Source organism: Narcine bancroftii, chromosome 2 (assembly GCF_036971445.1).
Source record: "Narcine bancroftii isolate sNarBan1 chromosome 2, sNarBan1.hap1, whole genome shotgun sequence".
Lineage (NCBI taxonomy): Eukaryota > Metazoa > Chordata > Chondrichthyes > Torpediniformes > Narcinidae > Narcine > Narcine bancroftii.
In genome coordinates this window covers 153,343,431-153,364,625 of record NC_091470.1, presented here as the reverse complement: position 1 = coordinate 153,364,625, position 21,195 = coordinate 153,343,431, and the positions used below count along the sequence as shown (strand labels likewise).

Below are 21,195 nucleotides of genomic sequence, written 5' to 3'. Positions count from 1 at the left end.
AAAAACACACAAAATTCTAGCATGGCAGCTTAAGACAAAACAAGCTAAGAGAATGGTATTGGCATCAAGGAAAAAATCACATATAATCCAAAGGAGATCAAGGAAAACTTTAGAGAATTCTATGAACAATTATACAAAACTAAAAACGAAGGGAAAGAAGGGAAAATAGATGAATTTTTAACTAAAATTGAACTACCAAAATTACAAATAGAGGAACAAAATAAATTAACAGAACCATTTGAAATAGTAGAAATACAAGAGATAATTAAAAAATTACCAAATAATAAAACACCAGGAGAGGATGGATTCCCAATAGAATTCTATAAAACATTTAAAGATTTATTAATTCCTCCCCTCCTGGAAGTAATCAACCAGATTGATGAAACACAAAGCTTACCAGATTCATGTAAAACAGCAATAATTGCAGTAATACTAAAGCAAGGGAAAGATCCACTCGCACCAGCATCATATAGACCAATATCATTATTAAACACAGATTATAAGATAATAGCTAAACTATTAGCAAACAGATTAGCAGAGTATGTACCGAAAATGGTAAATCTAGACCAAACTGGATTTATTAAAAAAAGACACACAACAGACAATATTGTCACATTTGTGGCCCGAAATGTGAAGTTAATAAAACATCAAACACAAGTTTTATCAGATAAACTTCTCCGAGTCTTTATTCTCCAGTTTCCTTTGTTCTCCTGCTTGTGCTCTTATCTCTCTCTCTCATACCACGTGACTTCCGGAACATCTCATACATATTCATTATCATGACATCCCTCCTTTAATCAGAAATAAACTTTACCTTCACTTACCAATATCCCTCGGAAACATACAAACATCGTAACTAATGGTAATACTATAACTCAACTACATAAAGTTTACTTCCTACAGCACTCATACATGCACTTTATGATATAAGATTAAATACTGTCCCAAAGTTCTTATTAAAACTATGGCACAAAGTCTTCGTATTGTTTGGGCGCTTTCCGGTTTCGTTTCGGCCTGCCTGCGATATTGTCGTTGCTTCTCGGTTGTTCACTCTCAGCGACGGAAATACTGCTCGCCACGGCTTCGGGTGTTTCTGGTTCCTTTATTTCTGGCATTTTTGTATGGATTTTTCTCCCAAAAAATGCTTCTGCAGGACTTTTTCCATTGGTTGCATGAGACGTTGCTCGATAGACAGCCACATAAGATAGCAATGCTTCTCGCCAATTTTGTCCTTCTGGGTGTGCAATCCTCAATCGTTTTTCAATGGATTGATTTTGTCTCTCTACTTCTCCGTTGGCTTGCGGCCATTTCGGAGTTACTTTATGATGGTGGATACCTGTGGTCCTCATGTATTCTGCAAATGTCTCTGAAATGAATTGTAGACCATTGTCAGAGTATAATGTAACAGGTAATCCATATCTTGCGAATATCTCTGCTAATGCTTGTATTGTTTTTTCAGTGGTTGTGGACTTCAACACCACGTACTCATAGTATCTGCTGTAGTAATCTATCACTACCATAATTGATTCACCCGTCGGTAAAAGTCCAAGAAAATCAACAGCTACGTCGATCCATGGTCCTGTCGGGAGTTGCGTACTCCGGATCGGTTCTGGCGGATTACTCCTACTTGTGATTTGACATCCGTGACAAGTTTTAACAAATTTCTCTGCATCTTTATCACAACCTGGCCACCATACCTTGGTCCTAAGGTTTTGCTTGGTACCAACAATGCCTAGGTGTCCTTCATGCGCTAAGGATACGATCTTCGGTCTCAATCTTTGCGGTATCACCAATCTGCAACCTCTTAATACACACTGTCCAATGCAACAAAGTTCGTCTCTAATGGGAATGTAAGCCATGTGAGTACACTTGTCCCATTGTCCACTCTGTATGCATTCTCTTACTTCCATGAGTTCTGGATCACGTTCGGATTCTCTCTCGACCTCCTTCGTAGTCACAGCTTTCGGTGTCGACTGAATACCTACGAAGCGTACAAAGTTCTCTGTTTCTGTTCCCAATTCTGACTTGGATTGTGGACCACCATCCTTCACCAATCTGGACAGCGGATCTGCAATGTTTGCTTTCCCTGCAATGTGGATTACTTTATATTTGTAGAGTTGTAGTCTGAGTACCCATCTCTCTATTCTGGCACATAGTTTGGATCTAGGTGCACAGACCACCTCTAATGGCTTATGATCTGTGATGAGTTCAAATTCAATGCCGTATAAATATGCATGGCCCATACAAGTCCGAGTGCTTCTTTCTCTGTCTGAGAGTATCTTCTCTCCACATCTGATAACGATCTGCTGGCATAGGCAATGATTCTTGGTCCTCCATCATGCATCTGGACCAACACGGCTCCTAAACCAACCGGGCTGGCATCCGCCATGACTTTGGTTGATGCCGCCGGATCGTAATATCCAAGAGTTTTTGCATCTGTTAGGCTTTGCTTCAGCACTGTGAACGCTTTCTTCTGCTCAGATCCAAAATGAAATGGTACACCTTTCCTGGTTAGTTTCCTTAGTGGTTCTGCCACTGTAGCGAAATTAGGAATGAACTTTGCACAAAAATTGACCAATCCCAGGAAACTCCTCACCTCTGTTGCGTTCTGAGGTGCACGTGCCTCTGCAATAGCTTTCACCTTGGCCTCTGCAGGGTTTAGTCCTTCCCTTGTAAGTCTGTGTCCCATGAAGTCCATTTCTGACACATCGAACTGGCACTTGTTTCCATTCACGGTAAGGCCTGCCTCCTGTAGTCTAGATAATACACGCCTCAACCGTTTGTCATGCTCTTCCTTCATTGGTGCATGGACTATGATGTCATCAGAAATGTTGGCAACTCCAGGAATGCCTTGAATCACTCGATGGATTTCATACTGGTAGATCTCCGAAGCTGCATTAATTCCAAATGATAGTCTCTTGTAACGATACAATCCACAGTGAGTCACAAATGTTGTTACATCTCGGGAACCTGGATCCAGCTCTAATTGATGATAGCCCCATTTCAGATCAATTTTTGAGAATACCTTGCTGGTAGTTAGTTCTTGAAGTATTTCCTCCACTGTTGGTATAGGGTGTCGTTCTCTAATTATAGCTTCATTGGCCATTCTCATGTCAACACATAGTCTTATGTCACCCTTTGGTTTGGGCACAATGACTACGGGACTGACCCATTGTGTCGAATGTTCCACCGGTTCAATAATGTCTTGTTCGATCAATTCTTTAATTTTGGCTTCGACTTTCCCACGAAGTCCAAACGGAGTTCGACGCATTGGTTGTGCCTTGGGTTTGACCGTTTCATCTATCGCTAGCTTCAATTGTCGACCTTTCAGTTTTCCTTCTCCTTGGAAGACTGCGGGGAATTCTTGCTTCATATCCTCGTATGACTGAATTGAATTGACACAAGCTCCAATATGAAGTATTGCCAGGTCTTGCGCTGTGCTTCTACTCAGCAATGGTTCTCCCCTCTCTTCTATGACCATAAACTCTGCTTCGGTGTACTTATCTCCAGCTTCAACAGTTGCAGTAAAACATCCAATGGTCTGCAATGGCTTGGTTGCTGTGTATGGATACAGTTTCTTGGAACACTTCTTTGAGGTACAGATGATCTTTTTCCTTTTCAACTTCTCCCATAAATGTCGATCAATCACATTACTGTCACTGCCTGAGTCTACAATGACCTGCACTGTTACTCCACCAATGATCACTGGGACCTTCTCATGACGTACTTCATTCAACGTAAATTGGTAACAACTCTGTTCCTCCTGGGTATCATCATTGTCACCGTCTATCTGGCGAATGGTATCTTTTTTTCCAGGATACTTTCCTTTCCCCCAGGCTTTGCCTTTGGAAGTTGTACTCTTCCTCTTCTGGTCTGCATTGGACTTGCTTTTGCACTTCTTTGCAAAGCGGTCCTTACCTCCACACTTTCTGCAAACTTTGCCTTTGGCCGGGCAATATGGGTCTTTTCCAAAGTGACCTCGGTTTCCACATCGATAACACTCCACGTCCTGTGTCGACGAATATCTTGGCTGATTATGGCGATGTGAGAGCCTCTTAATTTGCTGGCTTGAGTTGTCTTTCAGGGTCATGGTATGAAATTGCCCTTCAACAGCCTCTAATGCAGCAGCAATGGTTAAAGCATCGGTGAGTTCCAACTCACTCCCTCTTTCCAGTAGACGTCTTCTGAGTTTATCTGATCTGCAGTGCTGTACGACTTGATCCAATAATTGGTTGTCCAAATCAGCTGGCATGTAATTGCATCCAACAGCTAGCTGGCGTAGTCTCGTCACGTACTGAGCAATTGTCTGGCCATCTTCTTGTCTCGTTCTCCGAAACAAATGGCGTTGAAATGTAGCATTCGGTGTCACTACATAGTGTGCATTTAATGTATCTACCGCTTTCCGGTACTCATCCTTTCTTCCATTATTCAAAAGTGTCTTAAATGTTTCCCGAACTGCGGGTCCAGCAGTGAAAAGAAGTAACGCCCTTCTCTGCGCTTTTTGTCCAACTGTATCGGTATCTAGAAATAGGCCACGACTGTTGGCGTAGGTTTCAAATTCTTCCAGCCATGCCTTCCACTTCACACTTACAGTGCTTGCATCACCCGTTGGGTCAAAATGAGCAATTCCACTATGAGTTAGAAAGTCACCGTCTGCCCCAGCCATGACGAAATATTCCAGCCCCAAAAGTACTGAGTCAAAGAGAAAATTCTTATCACCTTGAAGTTCTCTGTAATCCTCTGTAATCTTGTTTAGTCTTTAATTTTCTTCAAGCTTCTTTCATCCTCGTCACCAATGTCACATTTGTGGCCCGAAATGTGAAGTTAATAAAACATCAAACACAAGTTTTATTAGGTAAACTTCTCCAAGTCTTTATTCTCCAGTTTCCTTTGTTCTCCTGCTTGTGTTCTTATCTCTCTCTCATACCACGTGACTTCTGGTACATCTCATACATATTTATTATCATGACAAATATTTGTAAATTTATTAACTTAATTCATGCAGTGGAAGGAAGTAAAGCGCCAACAGTAGCAGTTGCTTTAGACGCAGAGAAGGCCTTTGACAGAGTAGAATGGAATTATTTATTCAAAGTATTGCAAAAATTCAGTTTACCAGAGAAGTATATTAATTGGATTAAAGCATTATATAAGGGACCATTGGCGAAAGTGACAGTAAATGGATATATATCAAAGCAATTTAACTTAAGCAGGTCAACACGGCAGGGATGCCCACTATCACCCTTATTGTTCACGTTAGCTATAGAACCACTAGCAGAATTGATAAGAACAGAAAATAATATAAAAAGGGATAAAAATAAAAGACAAGGAATATAAAATCAGTTTATTTGCGGTTGATGTTATAGTATACTTAACAGAACCAGAACTATCAATAAAAGAATTATATAAGAAATTGAAGGAATATGGAGAAGTGTCGGATAACAAGATTAACGTAAATAAAAGTGAAGCAATGCCAATGAATAATGCGGATTTCTCAAAATTTAAGAGGAATCACCATTCAGATGGCAAATGCAAGCAATACGATACCTAGGTATAGAAATAAATAAAAATCTCGGCCATCTATATAAACTCAATTATTATCCACTAATGAAAAAATTACAGGACGATTTAGAGCATTGGAAAGATTTACCATTAACACTAATAGGAAGGATAAACTGTATTAAAATGAACATTTTCCCAAGGATATTATACCTATTTCAGGCATTGCCAATACACTTGACAGAGAAATTCTTCAAGGAGTTGAAGAAAATAATAAGGAAATTTTTATGGAAAGGGGGAAAACCGAGGATAGCACTAGATAAATTAACAGAATGGTATAAACAAGGAGGCTTCCAACTGCCAAACTTTAAAAATTATTATAGAGCCGCACAATTAAGATACCTATCAGATTTTTATCAAACAAGGGAAAAGCCAGATTGGACTAGATTAGAATTAGATAAAATAGGGGAAAAGATACCTGAACACATATTATATAAATGGGATGAAAAATTGGTACAACATAGAAGTTCTCCAGTATTACATCATCTACTCAATATTTGGAAAAAGATTCATGTAGAAAGGAATAAAACAAATTATCAATTACCAAAACTAATATTGACGCAAGTAAGTTACTCCCTTTTACAATAGATAACCTTTCCTTTAGAAAATGGGAGAAAAAAGGGATCAAAAGAATAGAAAATTGTTTTTCAGGAAATAGATTATTATTCTTTGAACAAATGAAAGATAAATACAATATAACTCAAGATACAGTGCTGGCATATTACCAATTGAGATCCTACTTGAAGGACAAATTAGGAAGCAGTCTGAGGTTACCAGAGGGAAGTAACTTTGAATATGTGATTACAGATACAATGATAATCAAAAGATTTATAACAAATATGTATATTAAACTGCAAGAAAAGGAGAATGAGGAAACAAATGGTAAAACTAAACAAAAATGGGAACAAGATTTAAATATAAAAAAAAGGAAACATGGGAGAAGTTATGTTCTGAAACGATGAGAAATACAATAAATATGAGGTTACGTATGATACAATATAACTGGATACACAGGCTATACATTACACCTCAAAAGTTAAATAAATGGGACCCAACAGTATCTGATAGATGTTTTTGATGTAAAAAAGAAATGGGAACAACAATTCATACAATCTGGACATGTGAGAAAGTAGAAAAATTTTGGAGGATCTAAACCAAATATTAAATAAAATTACAGAAAACAATATACCAAAAAATCCAGAGATCTTCCTCCTAAGTAACATAAAAAACAAAGAATTTGGAATTGATTTGGATGGTCCACAAAAAAGATTTGTTAAGATAGCTCTAGCCATAGCAAAAAAATGTATTATGTCAACCTGGAAATTGGAAGATAATTTGAAAATACAACAATGGTATATAGAAATGAATAAATGTATTCCATTAGAAAAAATAACATATAATTTAAGAAATAACATTACAATATTTGAACAAATATGGGAGCCTTACATGAAACACAATAGAGAAAACCTACCGTGGACATCTACCACCTAAAATGACAGAAGGAGAATAGAATGAAAAGAACTGACTCAGTGGAATTTCTTGTTTATTTTTATTGAGTGACATCATTGTTTGACGGGTTTAATGTATCTTATATTCTGAATTTTAATAAATGGGAGGGGAGGTAGCGAGGGAGGGAGGGAAGGAGGGAAGGGGGGGAGAAAATGACACTGTATATATTTAAGAAGGAAAATGTATATATCTTGATCAATCTGGTTTATAGTGTGAAAAATAAAAAAATGTGTTTAAAAAATTGGGCACATGATGTTATTTGATGAATGTGTGCTTTAACTGCTAGAAATACCAGATATAAAGTCCCCGATTCCATTCTGCCATTTCTAAATCATCCAAACTTTAACCAGCCACAATGTTCCAAAAGGAAAATGAGGTAGATGATGAAAATGTGAAGTTGGCATTTACTGCTTTTATTTATACACTGTCCTGGCATTGCAATGACAGGTTTTGACAAATGCAAATTATAAACAGAAACTTTGAAGAAATACTCAGAAGATCAATGGATTAAGAAATAGGGTTAATATTTAAACCTGTGGTTCTCAGCCTTTTTCCCTCACTAACATACCACCTTAACTAATCCTTTACTAACTGCAGAGCACCCCTGGCATTCTATGGGGGACCAAAATGTCCCTCCTGTGTGCATTTGGCCCAAATCCCTCTAAACCCATCCTATCCATATATCCATCCAATTTTTTTTCTTAATGATTGCTAGAGTCTCTGGCTAATAATCTTCTATTAGAACTTTCATCTGACCTGCTGATTTTTCCCAGTATTTTCTATTTTCATTTCATATTTCCTAGCATGAATTTTCTTTGCATCAGTTTTAGAACTTAAAATTTTGTTCATATAATATATGAAAATACTGATTTGGTTAATCAGGTGATAAAGAATGAAGAAAGCACCCTGGCCATCAGGTGATAGATGTATAAGACATTGCTGAGACTGCATAGATTATTTTGTGCTGTTCTGAAAGAATGTGATTAAGTTGGAAAGAGTGCAGAAGAAGTTTAGAAGGATATTGCTGGGACTGGAAAGTTTGAAACATAAAGCTTGCTAAGGGGAAACAGAATTGGATGGGATTGTATCCCCTGCAGCAAAGGAGGCTGTGGATAACTGATAGAAGTTTTTGAAATCATCAGGTGCATGACAATTTTCCCCCCCAAGTTTCAAGGTGAATGCAAACATGATTGGAGGGGTGTGTGTGAATATTTCCACAGAAACACCACTGAGTATATGGGGCCACTGCCATAGGAAGTGGTAGAGGTGTGTACAATTACACCGTTTAAAAGACATTTGTACATACATAGGAATGATTTAAACAGAGGGTGATATTTAAATTCAAGCAAATTGGATTAGTTCAGATAAAATTTGTATTTTCCAGCAATTTTCTTCTTCTTTGGCTTGGCTTCGCGGACGAAGATTTATGGAGGGGGTAAAAGTCCACGTCAGCTGCAGGCTCGATTGTGGCTGACAAGTCCGATGCGGGACAGGCAGACACGGTTGCAGCGGTTGCAGGGGAAAATTGGTTGGTTGGGGTTGGGTGTTGGGCTTTTCCTCCTTTGTCTTTTGTCAGTGAAGTGGGCTCTGCGGTCTTCTTCAAAGGAGGTTGCTGCCCGCCGAACTGTGAGGCGCCAAGATGCACGGTTTGAGGCGATATCAGCCCACTGGCGGTGGTCAATGTGGCAGGCACCAAGAGATTTCTTTAGGCAGTCCTTGTACCTCTTCTTTGGTGCACCTCTGTCACGGTGGCCAGTGGAAAGCTCGCCATATAACACGATCTTGGGAAGGCGATGGTCCTCCATTCTGGAGACGTGACCCACCCAGCACAGCTGGATCTTCAGCAGCGTGGACTCGATGGTGTCGGCCTCTGCCATCTTGAGTACTTCGATGTTAGGGATGAAGTCACTCCAATGAATTTTGAGGATGGAGCGGAGACAACGCTGGTGGAAGCGTTCTAGGAGCCGTAGGTGATGCCGGTAGAGGACCCATGATTCGGAGCCAAACAGGAGTGTGGGTATGACAACGGCTCTGTATACGCTAATCTTTGTGAGGTTTTTCAGTTGGTTGTTTTTCCAGACTCTTTTGTGTAGTCTTCCAAAAGCGCTATTTGCCTTGGAGAGTCTGTTGTCTATCTCGTTGTCGATCCTTGCATCTGATGAAATGGTGCAGCCGAGATAGGTAAACTGGTTGACCGTTTTGAGTTTTGTGTGCCCGATGGAGATGTGGGGGGGCTGGTAGTCATGGTGGGGAGCTGGCTGATGGAGGACCTCAGTTTTCTTCAGGCTGACTTCCAGGCCAAACATTTTGGCAGTTTCCGCAAAACAGGACGTAAAGCGCTGAAGAACTGGCTCTGAATGGGCAACTAAAGCGGCATCGTCTGCAAAGAGTAGTTCACGGACAAGTTTCTCTTGTGTCTTGGTGTGAGCTTGCAGGCACCTCAGATTGAAGAGACTGCCATCCGTGCGGTACCGGATGTAAACAGCGTCTTCATTGTTGAGGTCTTTCATGGCTTGGTTCAGCATCATGCTGAAGAAGATTGAAAAGAGGGTTGGTGCGAGAACACAGCCTTGCTTCACGCCATTGTTAATGGAGAAGGGTTCAGAGAGCTCATTGCTGTATCTGACCCGACCTTGTTGGTTTTCGTGCAGTTGGATCCCCCCAAAGTTCCTCAACATGGTAGATGGTATAATGAGATGCAAAATGGTATATCTTTGAAAAAAATTACGAGTAGTTTAAGGAATCGAGTTGAAAATTTTTATAGTATTTGGAAAACATATATGGATTTTATGAATAATTATCCGTCCACCTCTTCTATCCATCCACTCCTCTTAATTAGTAATTTTTAATAACAATTAACAATTGTCTCTGCTAATATTATTGTATATTAAATGGTAGGTGTTTCTTTATTTTCTTTTCTTTCCTTACTTTTGGGTTGGAGGGGGGGATAGGGAGAAAATATATAAAAGTACTTTTTTGGCTATGGATATTACTTTTTCCAGCATTACTTTTTTATAATTGCACTTTTCTTTGAATGAGTCTACCCCCGCTTCGCTATTTCGAAATTGCGCCGCAGAGTGTTGTGTCCGAGCTCAGGATCCGTAGCACCACCGTGTCCCTCACCGCGCAGCGGCAATGTTCACTGTTCCAAGATGGCGGGCAAGCGGGTGCTGCTTATTCTGGCCAAAGGCGCCGAGGAGATGGAAGTCGTGATCCCCACTGACTTGATGCGCAGAGCCGGGGTGAGCAAAGTGGAGCATATATATTTTACTTTTACAAACTTTGCTTGGATAAATCATTGGTTACGCTTTCATTTGAGGCTAAATTCAGGGAACTGTACAAAATGTGATTTACACGGGAATTGGCCAATCACCACAGAGCCTGGGCGGGACCGTCAGGTTAGGCAGCCAATTAGATAAGAGCTGGGCGGGCCTTGGACGAGGCGACGAGTTGAACTAACAAGACTTCGAAGTACATCCAAAAGAGTTCACAGTCCTGAAACATAATTCCATACGGAAAAAACCAGTAGCACTTGTTGGTTTTCCAGTGTCACTCAATGTTATCCTTGGCAATCTTGCATTTATGTAATGATAACAACTCAGCAGTTTCTTGAATATCCTTCATTAATAGAATTAATTTCTCATAAACAAATGCAGCCCTCATTCCCATTTAATTCTTTCCGACATTGTTACTTCCCTTCCCTTCCTTGTAGCAACAGGATTATGGTGGATGCCATCTCACTGGCTCTACACAAAGCACTTGAACACCTGGACAACAAAGATGCATACATCAGGGTGCTCTTTATCGACTGCAGTTTGGCATTTAACACCATCCTCCCCTCAAAATTGTTTAGCAAACTCCAAGACCTGGGACTCAACACTCCACTGTGTTAATGGATCCTGGATTTCCTCATTTCAAGACAACAATCAATGAAGATTGGTAAGAATCTGTATCAGTATCGTTCTTAGCCCCCTACTCACCTTGCTTTACACTTATGACTGTGTGGGTCGGTACAGAAACAACACCATCTACAAATTTTCTGATGGTAGTGGGATGCATAACAAGGGGCAATGAGTCAGCATACAGGAGGGAGATCTTGGCTCAACCAGGTAAAACCAGAGGTGTATGATCCAGTGATCAGAGAGGGTGAGCAAATTTAAGTTCTTGGGAGTCACTATCTTGGACCCAACATACTAATGGCATCGTGAAGAAAGCACATCAGTGTTTCTACTTATCAGGACTTTGTGGAGGTTTGGTATGACATTGGAAATCCTGGCTAATTTCATCATATGTGTGATGGAAAGTGTGTTGACTAGCTGCATCATGGTCTTTTACGCGGATACCAATGTCCTGAGTGCAAACTCCTCAAAAAGGTAGTGGACGCAGTACAGGACATCACAGGCAAAACCCTCCCCACCGTCAAGAACTTCTACGGGGAACACTGCTGTCGGAGAGCAGCAGCAATCATCACACCATCCAGCACACACTCTGTTCTCACTGCTACCATCAGGAAAAAGATATGGTGCCACAAGACTTGGACCAGCATGTTCAGGACCAGGTGCTACCCCTCCTCCATCAGACTCCTCAACAAACTCAATCAGGGACTCATTTAAGGACTTGCGTTATTTTTTTTTTCTCTGTATTGCATAGTCAGTTTGTTTACATTTCTTTATTTGCTTACATGTGTACGCTATGTGCAGCTTTTTTTGCACTGCCATTAAGTGATAATTCTGCCTCGCCTTCAGGAAAAAAATCTCAGGGTTGCACATAATGTCATGTATTCTCCTGATAATAAATCTGAAATCTGAAAACCTTGTGGCGTTTTCCATGCAAACAGGGGATGGAACAAAACCTGTTCTTTAACCTTGTCCCTTCCCACCACCTAGACACATAATCAGTCCTGATAGGTGAAGCAATAATTCACTTTTACTTCCAATCTAGCATATTACATTTGCTGCTCACAATGGTGTGTACATCAGACTCCGTAGGACTGCTTTGCATAATACTTCAGTCAGTGAGGGCAATCCTGTGCTGTTACTTGTCACTTTAATCCAGGTCCATTCCTCCAGATCTGCCATCTGCCTCCTTTGATACCCAGAGAGAACAATTTTCTGTCTAGGTAAGTTACAATTTTCAGAACTCAGTGCAGTAAAATGCCAATAATTTTCTATCCCATTGTTCTGAATTCCCAATGGTTTCCCAAACAATTGGTCAACTGAGGCTCTGAAACCTATGCTCCTATTAAACTTGTTGGTGCCCCCCTCCCATGCTCTTGTTACTTGACAACTTTGTCCTGGCCCCTATTATAGAATGTCTTCTTTCTCTTAACATGTCCCAAATTGTCTACTTTTTCTCTCGCCATGGATGCTGCCTGATCTCGCAAGTCCTTCCACGATTCTGATTTTGGTTTAGATTTCCAGCATTTTTTTTTGCACCATCCAGAATTAATCTGTTAGGTATTTCCTTGTAGTTTAAGTAAGTGCTAAGTACGATTACCATAAATTAATTCTGGTTTAGAAATCTGTGGTGAACTTGGAGAAGCAGGTAATTCAAGATGCCAACTCCTTTGCTGCCATGTTGTGAGGTACATAGACATTTCAATTGGCAGAAATTATCAATTAAGCGTTTTGTGTTTCAGATAACAGTAACAGTTGCCGGACTGACTGGTAGTGATTCAGTAACCTGCAGCCGTGATGTGGTCATTTGCCCTGACTCAAGTCTCCAAGATGCAGTTAAACAGGTATGTCATGCATCTGCTTGTGTGATGTGTTTAGCTGAAGTCTTCCTTTCACCAAGATTTGAGCAGAGTCATACAGCATTAATTGATTTTTAAAATATTCTGAATGTACATTTTTGACAATTGGATGAAATGAAAGCATGTTTGCATCCAGAATGCATTTCTATGTCAAATTGTTGTTTTGCTAGGTTAGTTTTAGTAAAAATGTGTATGTAACATCTTGTTTCCATTGCCAAGTGGCATGATGTCACTAGTCTCTGGAATAGTACTTGTGCATTGCATAAGACTAAATTATGGTAACTCCAAGATATACAGTACAATGCTGAAGATTTCTCCATTGTGACGTGCTGTGCCGTGTACTGGGAGTAAGAACAGGAGAGGACACTAACTGGCTTAGCTTTTAACATCATGTGCAGCCAAATGTTCTGTTTTGGAGCTATCTTATTTGAATGTGCATTAGATACTGCACTTTGCTGTTTCTATAAAACACTGTAGATTTCTGAATAATCTGTTCAAGGTATGTTCTGCAAAACTGAATACCATCTTAAACCAGTATCTGGCAAATATTTTGTAGGTGAGTTTGAATGGTAGATGAAACAAGACTTCATTTCAGCAAATAAAATTCTGAACTTAGTGTAACTATTAGCTATTATCTATTTTTCGACATACTGAGGTTAATTCCTTTGTGCTCTGTGGCATAATAGATTCAGTGCCTTAATTTCTGTACAGAAATTTGGTCCAAGTTTACTAGAAACTGACAAAGAAATAGAAATGAAAGAGTTCTAACCAGAAACATTGACCATTTCTGTCCATGGATGTTGCCTGACCTGCTGAATCCCTTCAGCTCTTCATTATTTATTCAAGTTTGCCATTGAAAGAGCGAATGAATTTATTTCTTGTCTTTTTGCAGGGTCCCTATGATGCAATTGTATTACCTGGAGGAAATCTTGGAGCCCAGAATTTATCTGAGGTGATCTTGAATTACTTGTACATCTGCCTTTAAGTTGCAAATCGTCTTTCAGAAACAATATATATTAACTGGTTTCTGTTAAGTCCATATTATTTCATTCCTTTATGGTAAACAAAGCACTTTTTATATAGCATATTTCTAGCCATCCTAAAATTCCAAAATTCAAGGATTCACTTACTGAGATCCATCTGAGCTGCAGCCACAAGGTGGTAAATCTGTGGAATTTGTTGCCACAGATGGTTGTGGAAACCAAGTCATTTTGTGTATTTAAGACAGAGATTGATGGGTTCTTGATTAGCCAGGTCATGAAAGGTTAAGTGGAGAAGACCAGCCAGTGGGACTGAGTGGGGAAAATGGATCAGCTCATGATTAAATGGTAGGGAAGACTTGATGGGATGAATAGCCTACTTCTGCTTCTATGTATTGTAGTCAAGATAAATATGATGAACACAATGTTCCAAATTACAGTGAGATTAAATAGCTAGGCCCAGTCATGATGTGTTCCAAAGATGAGCATAATTTTTTTGTGTTTCAATAGGGTTAATGCAACTTTGTCATCCTGGTTTTATTATTGAAAGTCCCATGTAAAGCATAATATCTGTTGAGATATCCAGAATAGAATTGTTGGATTTTGCTGTGTAATGAAATGCTATGGGTAGTTTTGACACCTAAATGTCATTTGCTGTGATGATAGGTGGGATGTTTGGGAGAGTCCTAGCAAGACTGGAGTGATCTTGTGGCTGGTAAGTGGTATATCTGTGAAGGTCAAGGTCACAATTGGAGAAGTCCAGACATTCATGAAATTATGTTTTGAGGGTACAGATCTGTGAGATAAAGGATGCATTTGAGTGTTTGCCTTTAAATAACGCATTTTAGAGGCACAAGAGACTGCAGATCCTGGAATCTGGAGCAAAAACCAATCACATGTTCTGCCGGGTATTGAATTAACCAGTTTCAGGTAACCTGCACACCCTGTACTCCTTTCTCTTTCCTTCTGATCCACCCAGGTTCTCTCAACCTCCTTTTTCCAAATTCTAAATCCCTCCAGTCCCTCATCACCCATTTTCATTGCCCTCTTCCACCTTTTTTCATATGCTTATCATCTTAACCTACTGGGTCTCCTATCCTTTTATCATTTTCCAGCTACCTGTTGTCCCTCCCTTATCACCCTTGTTATCAATACCTGCATCTGCAGTCTCTTCTGTCTCCATTATCATTTGCAACCTCTGTTTTTAACCTCTCCTCCCACCTGGCTCCATTTGCTCTTTTTTTCTCTTTCCTTATCTGTCTTGATTACCAACTACCAGCTGCACTTTCCCATCTCCACCCTGACTGCATCTGCTCATGACAACCCAGTCTGACGTAGTCCCATTTACCTGTACGGCCTATATCCCTCTAATCTCTATCCATGAACCTGTCCAATGTCTTTTAAATCTCTTACCTCTGGCAGCTTGTTCCATATACATATTTTCCTCTGTGTGGGGGGAAAAAGTTGCCCTTCAGAACCTGTTTAAAGTTTCTCATCTTACCCCACTTTGAACTGATACAGAGAGGAGTCGGGTAGATTCTCCTACTCTATGCTCCTTGTGATTTTGTATACATCTATAAATGTCTCCTCTTGGACACCTACTTTCAAGTGAAGTCTGTACACCTTGCAAGTCAAATACTGTAGACTGGTAACATCCTCGTGTATCTTCTTTGCATGCTTTCCAGTTTAATGACATCTTTCCTACAACAGTGACCAGACCTGTGCACATTATTCCAAATGTGGCCATGCCAACATCTTGTACAGTTGTCACGTGACATCCCAACTTTTGTACATAAAGACATCTGTGCCAAATCCCTCCTTCACTACCCTGTTGATCTGTGTTGCATCTCGCAGGGAATTGTATACACTGTACCTATATCCTTGGATCTCTCAGTTCTATCACACTCTCCAAGGCCCTTCTGTTTATTATGTAAATCCTGGTAATGACTTGCCAAAATGTCCTGAAAATGTCAACCATACCTCTGTCTCCACAAATGTTGCTTGACCCACTATTGGTTCCCAATTAACAAGCTCATAATTTTCCTTCCTTGAATTGTCCCCCTGATTTGTAAAGGAATTTCTAGACCTGTTTTTTTTCTTGTGCAGGTGAACGGCACAGGTCTTGTATTTTGGTTTACTAATTCTATTTTGTACATTGTGTGGTGAACAATGTCGATTCTTGGAGCATTTTGCCGAGGTAAATAAATGCATATTCACAATTGTTCATTGAAACCGTTCTCTTATTCTACTAGTCACCTGCTGTGAGAGAAGTGCTGAAGGCCCAGGAAGCTAGGAACGGGTTGATTGCTGCTATCTGTGCAGGTATGGTTTTCTTGGCTAGAATTATGTGTTTGAAACTCCGTTCATCTCCATGATTAAAGTCAAATGGCTACAGATTCCTGGAAACCAGACACAAGTTCTGTACCAAGTTTGCTGTCCGGCCATATACCTGCTGTATCAAATGTTTGAAAGATGATGAAACATTTTTTAATTAGCTAATATTACACACTATTTGAGTGTGATTAGCATCAGTCAATTTGAAGTAGCAAAGAGTTTTTCAAGAAAGTGGAATTGAAAGGAAACACATCTGGGGATTGAAAATCTTGATAAAAGGTGAATTTTAAGAAGGGTGTCATGCAGGAAGAATGAGGATAATGGGAGAACATTTTTGTTTAGACTCAGCTGGGGACAAACTCACCAGCAAGTGCATAATTGAAGTAAATATGCAAGTACTTCAGAACAAGAGAAGATCGGATACGAGGGGAGTAGTGACCGTGGAAGGGTCTGAAAAGAAGAAGGCATATTTTAAAATTTAAGACCTTGCTTAAGCATGAATGAGCATAGGTCACTAAACACTCATTGATGGCTGAAGAGGACATGATGGAAGTTGAGGTGCGGTAGGAGATTTGAATATCTGGAAGTTTTGAGTTGGCCAAGCAGGAGTGGTTTGGAATGGTCATTAACTTGGTTTATAGGCATGGGTGAGGCTTTCATTAGCACGTTAGCTGAGAGTAGGTGATGACCCCAAGTTATAGGGGTAGAAATGGACAGATAGCAATGATACAAGGTCCAAAGCTCAATTTTGATAAACATGACAACGTTATAAAGTGACTGGTTGATTTTTCAGACAGTTGTCTAGGAGGGAAATAGAGTCCTTGATAATGGAGCAGAGTTTGACTTGAAGACCAAACACTACTACAATGGTGCTGGGCTTGTTAGTAACTTTAGTAGATAAGCGATCTATAGTTTGGACAGTGGAAGGGTCAACTGCAAGGAATGAGAAATCTAGATACCATGCTGCCTACATTTGTAAACTTTCTTTCAATATTTAGTATATTTTGGCGCATAAGAAGACCTTCAGATAAGACGGGTCCCCAATTTTATATATCAGGTGTATAAGGCGACACCCTCCCCCCCCTCAAAAAAAACCCCAAAAATACATGTGTTGACTGAACGGGTGATGCATTGACCGAGCTATTGGGTATGGCCGGAAAATGGGTGTTAACATGGAGTCTCCAGTGAAATGAAGCAAGTTTTAAGTTAAAAATCATTGAAGTGGCCAAGGAATCTACCAATGTGCTGCTGCCGGGACATTTGACATAACTGAGAAGATGGTAAAAGAATGAAGACGTTTTAAGAAAAATACCAAAGAAACAATGTTTGATGAGAAGAAGAATCATTTGTTGGCCAGAGTTGGAAAATCATATTGCAGAATGGGAACTCGAATAGAGGCAAGATTGCTACATAGTCACAAGAAATGTACTGATAGCTTAAAAATTTGTTGTCGGGTGGGGTCTGAGTGGGTTATGGAACTAATTGAGTGGTATTTTGATCTTACAAAAAAAAAATCTCTGCTTGCAAAATAAGATAAATGCGGCACCAAATACTAGAAATTCTGCTGGATGGCTTTTTAAAATGTTACTTCCAGAGTCATCACAGTGAGTAATGCACGTAGGTCTGGCGGTGACGATGGTTGGTAACAAACTGGCATCAGCAGAGCATCAAAGACCCACACGGACAAGTGAGGTTGATGTGGAATTTTCCACTTGTGGTGTTGAGTGGGTGCTCAAAAAGTTTCAGATTTTCGGATAAGGGGTACTCAACCTGTATTTTTAAAATAGTTATCTTACATTGAAATTTGCATTGAAAGGTTTTGCTATCCAAGGTCATGTCTTTGGAAGGGTTGGCGTGTATAAATATGCTTTCTTCAGTCTAATTTGTATGATAGTATTTTGTATAAATATCTTCATCTTTTGCAGGCCCAACAGCTTTGCTGGCTCATGGGGTTGGATATGGGCGCAAAGTCACAACCCATCCTCTGGCTAAGGACAAAATGATGAATCAAGGTAATTGCTAGGCTTTACAATATCTGATCAATTATTTGAGATTTGTGTCTTTTGATCCAGAATGTTAGAATCTGATTTGGATAGAAATTACTAATGAACTCTAAAATACTTGAAATGCTTCAGTTTTCTATCGTGCTCAGTTACATAAAGCCGTATCCTTTGTAAAAATTAGCCAGTTTCACCCTGGGTTTAGCTCTTTGGAGAAGAACTCTGGACAAGTGGCCTGTTTTTCCCTCAATCACTTATCGGAGAAGCTTGAGGAGAGGATCAAGATGTGCTCCATTTTGATAATTTACTCTTTTTCAAATTGATCTTGCAATCACAATAATCCTGTATCTTTATCAATCATTGGAAAATGTTCTTGAAATATTGCTTAAAACCCGTGCTCATTCTTCTACAGGCAACTATACATATTCGGAAGCTCGTGTGGAAATAGATGAGAACATCATTACTAGCAGAGGTCCAGGCACCAGCTTTGAATTTGGCCTTGCAATTGTTGAAAAGCTTCTGGGAAAAGAAGTGGCTGAGAAGGTCAAAGCCCCCTTGGTTCTGTGAAATTGTCATCCTTGGAACCCTTGCATGGTTAGAGGATAGGTGATGGAATTGTTTTGAAGTTAGAACATCCCACATGCATCATTAAGAAATAACGAATTAATATCTTTAATATTAACTGTTACCAATGCACCAGGGCTACAGAATGTAAACTTTCCAGATTTAAATTCTAATGGTAAACCGACTCATCTGTTTTATTATGTGAATTGTACAACTGAAAAGTGAGCTAATCTGAAGTTTTGCATTTGCTTTGGTTGAGATTTGAGCAAATTATTAGTTAATCCCATTTCCCTGAATCTGCTCTGTATCCTACTTTTCCCAAGTACATTCTAAACCTCAGGAACCAAATCTTAATTTCTGTTTGGCTTTCAATTGGTTCTATTCAATTTTAAGAATGTTTTCCTCTATATTTTCAACTGTTGGCAGCATTTTCATTACTTTTTGCAGATTGTTTGGGTGATTTCTTAAATTATGCCAACTTAAAAAAAAAGTCCTTGGTGATAACACAATGGATGTTTGGTGTCAAGTGCAGGAGGAGTTAAAATGCTACAAATTATTATGCTTTAGAACTCCCACTTGCTTTGCTGGACTAGTTTTTGAATAGACATCATGTGCAACAATAATTGAGCACTCATTGCCTTATAAATTGGCTGTTCAAATATTAAAAATCCTGGTGCAGTTCTAGTGACTTTATTTATTTCAACAAATAAAAATTAACAAATGGCTCTGTCTATGTTTGTTTTATCCACCCTGTTATTGTTGGGTGTCATCTTGTAACCAGTGGTCATCTTTGCAACTGATTAAATATGTTTCAGTATTGGAATCATTTTCTTAAATTTGTTCTGAAATGGCATATCTTGGGTGTGGCTTGGGCAAGTAATTTTCTAGGTGAGTTGTTAATCAGTCATTAACATAGATAACACTGCATACCGTATTTGAAAATATGTGGTTCTATATTATGATAGGCTTAAAAATCAAAATTGGGGTCCAGAACATTGGTGGTTTAGGATGCAGTACAATAATTCAACTTCTGCAGTACTAATGTCATTCGAGGATGAATGTAGTCTATTTTGATGCTGTTGAACACTCAATCACAATTTGATTCAATTTCCTAGTTGCATAATATTATGAGGTTAAATCCTTGGCATTAGGGTGGTATGATTGGCATAGCAACCGGGACTGGAATAGGGTTTGAGTCCCACACTGTCTCTAAGGAGTTTGTACAGGCTCCCTATGTCTCCATGGGTTTCCCTGAGGGCTCTGTTTTCCTCCCACCCATCAAAAAAGTACTAGGGGTGTCAGTTAATGGGGTGTAAATTGGGCGCCACGAACTTGTAAGCTAAAATTTAAATTTTAAAAAAATTGATTTAATTTCTCCAATTTTGCTTTTTTTTAAACTTATGCAAGACTTTGCCTTTCAATCCCCTGAACCTCCTCACTGTGTAATCTGTACCTCGTCTATTTTTATTTGGCCTAATACATCTTTTTGAATCTGAGATGGCACATTTTGTATTTTATAGATGTGTTCGGGCATCATTGATGATAGAAAATGTCCATATATTAAATATCCATTCAAGATGCTCTTTTGCCACTTAGTTACATTCCCTAGTCTCATGGCTTCCAGCCTGAATTTCTTACGAGAAACATTTGAGCAGATTTAGCTTGGATTCTCTAGAGTTTGGAAGGCTGCTGGAGTTTGGAAGGCTGAGCTAGATTTTTGAACTCCAGGAGATTTTAGGTTTTTGGCAATATAGTTGAGCAGGATCAGATCAGCTGCAAATTTATCGTATGGTGAACTTGTTCTTAAGGCTGTGGCCTACTTTTATATTATCTGTTTCAACAGACTACAAGCTGTGGTAAGAACAGACTTAGTCAATGATAAAGTGGTGAAAATAAGTGGTTTTTGCAATGAGACAACTACATGTTTGGAAATAGGTTTATAACAAAGGATAAAACGTTATGAGCAATCTGGATAAGCTTAAGTCAGTTATTCATAAGAGGAATTGAGCCATTGTGGTGGGAACAGTATGTTTTTAGAAACTAAATGGTGATCAGCCTTAGAGACTGATTCTCTGGCTATGATAGAACCAGATGATTGCATCCTTGCCACTTGAAATGGTTGAAGGATAGCATGTGAACCCTGTTGAAGTGTTCTGATTAAGGAGCATTAGTTTTGTCATAGCCAAGAGGGAAGCTGTTTGTAAATTTGATAAATGTTTTTACAATGCTCAGTTGATGCAGATGGGAGTGATTCAGATATGGAATTCAGAGAAAAATGGACATGGATTTACAAGGTGCCAACATAAATCTCTCCAAACAGGATTGGAGAGAAAGATTATAAACCTGGAAAAGTTAAGATTTTTTGAGGGGGGGGAAATCAGGATTACTTTGGAAATTATAAATTTGATTTTTGGAGGACATAGATTCTGGCTGATGAATTAGTGGCAACAGAAGAAAGCTGTAAGTAGCTAATTGGTGAGATCTGGGATGTTCCACT

General features: G+C 39.3%; 1 protein-coding gene across 1 annotated transcript; it reads left to right on the top strand.

The window, feature by feature from the left end:
* Window positions 1-10,189: 10,189 nt before the first annotated feature.
* On the top strand, window positions 10,190-19,521 carry park7 (parkinson protein 7). Its single transcript, XM_069918626.1, has 6 exons — window positions 10,190-10,307; window positions 12,704-12,805; window positions 13,713-13,772; window positions 16,053-16,122; window positions 18,060-18,146; window positions 18,547-19,521. Exons 1-6 carry the CDS (start codon window positions 10,218-10,220, stop codon window positions 18,699-18,701), a joined length of 564 nt encoding a protein of 187 aa, XP_069774727.1. The 5' UTR covers window positions 10,190-10,217; the 3' UTR covers window positions 18,702-19,521.
* Window positions 19,522-21,195: the final 1,674 nt, after the last annotated feature.

What these genes read in the sequence shown, in the direction of transcription:
- park7 (XM_069918626.1), top strand. Translation starts at nt 10,218, where the DNA reads ATGGCGGGCAAGCGGGTGCTGCTTATTCTGGCCAAAGGCGCCGAGGAG. An exon ending in ACTTGATGCGCAGAGCCGGG is followed by an intron (nt 10,308 to 12,703) that starts GTGAGCAAAGTG and finishes TTTGTGTTTCAG; the next exon opens with ATAACAGTAACAGTTGCCGG. An exon ending in TCCAAGATGCAGTTAAACAG is followed by an intron (nt 12,806 to 13,712) that starts GTATGTCATGCA and finishes GTCTTTTTGCAG; the next exon opens with GGTCCCTATGATGCAATTGT.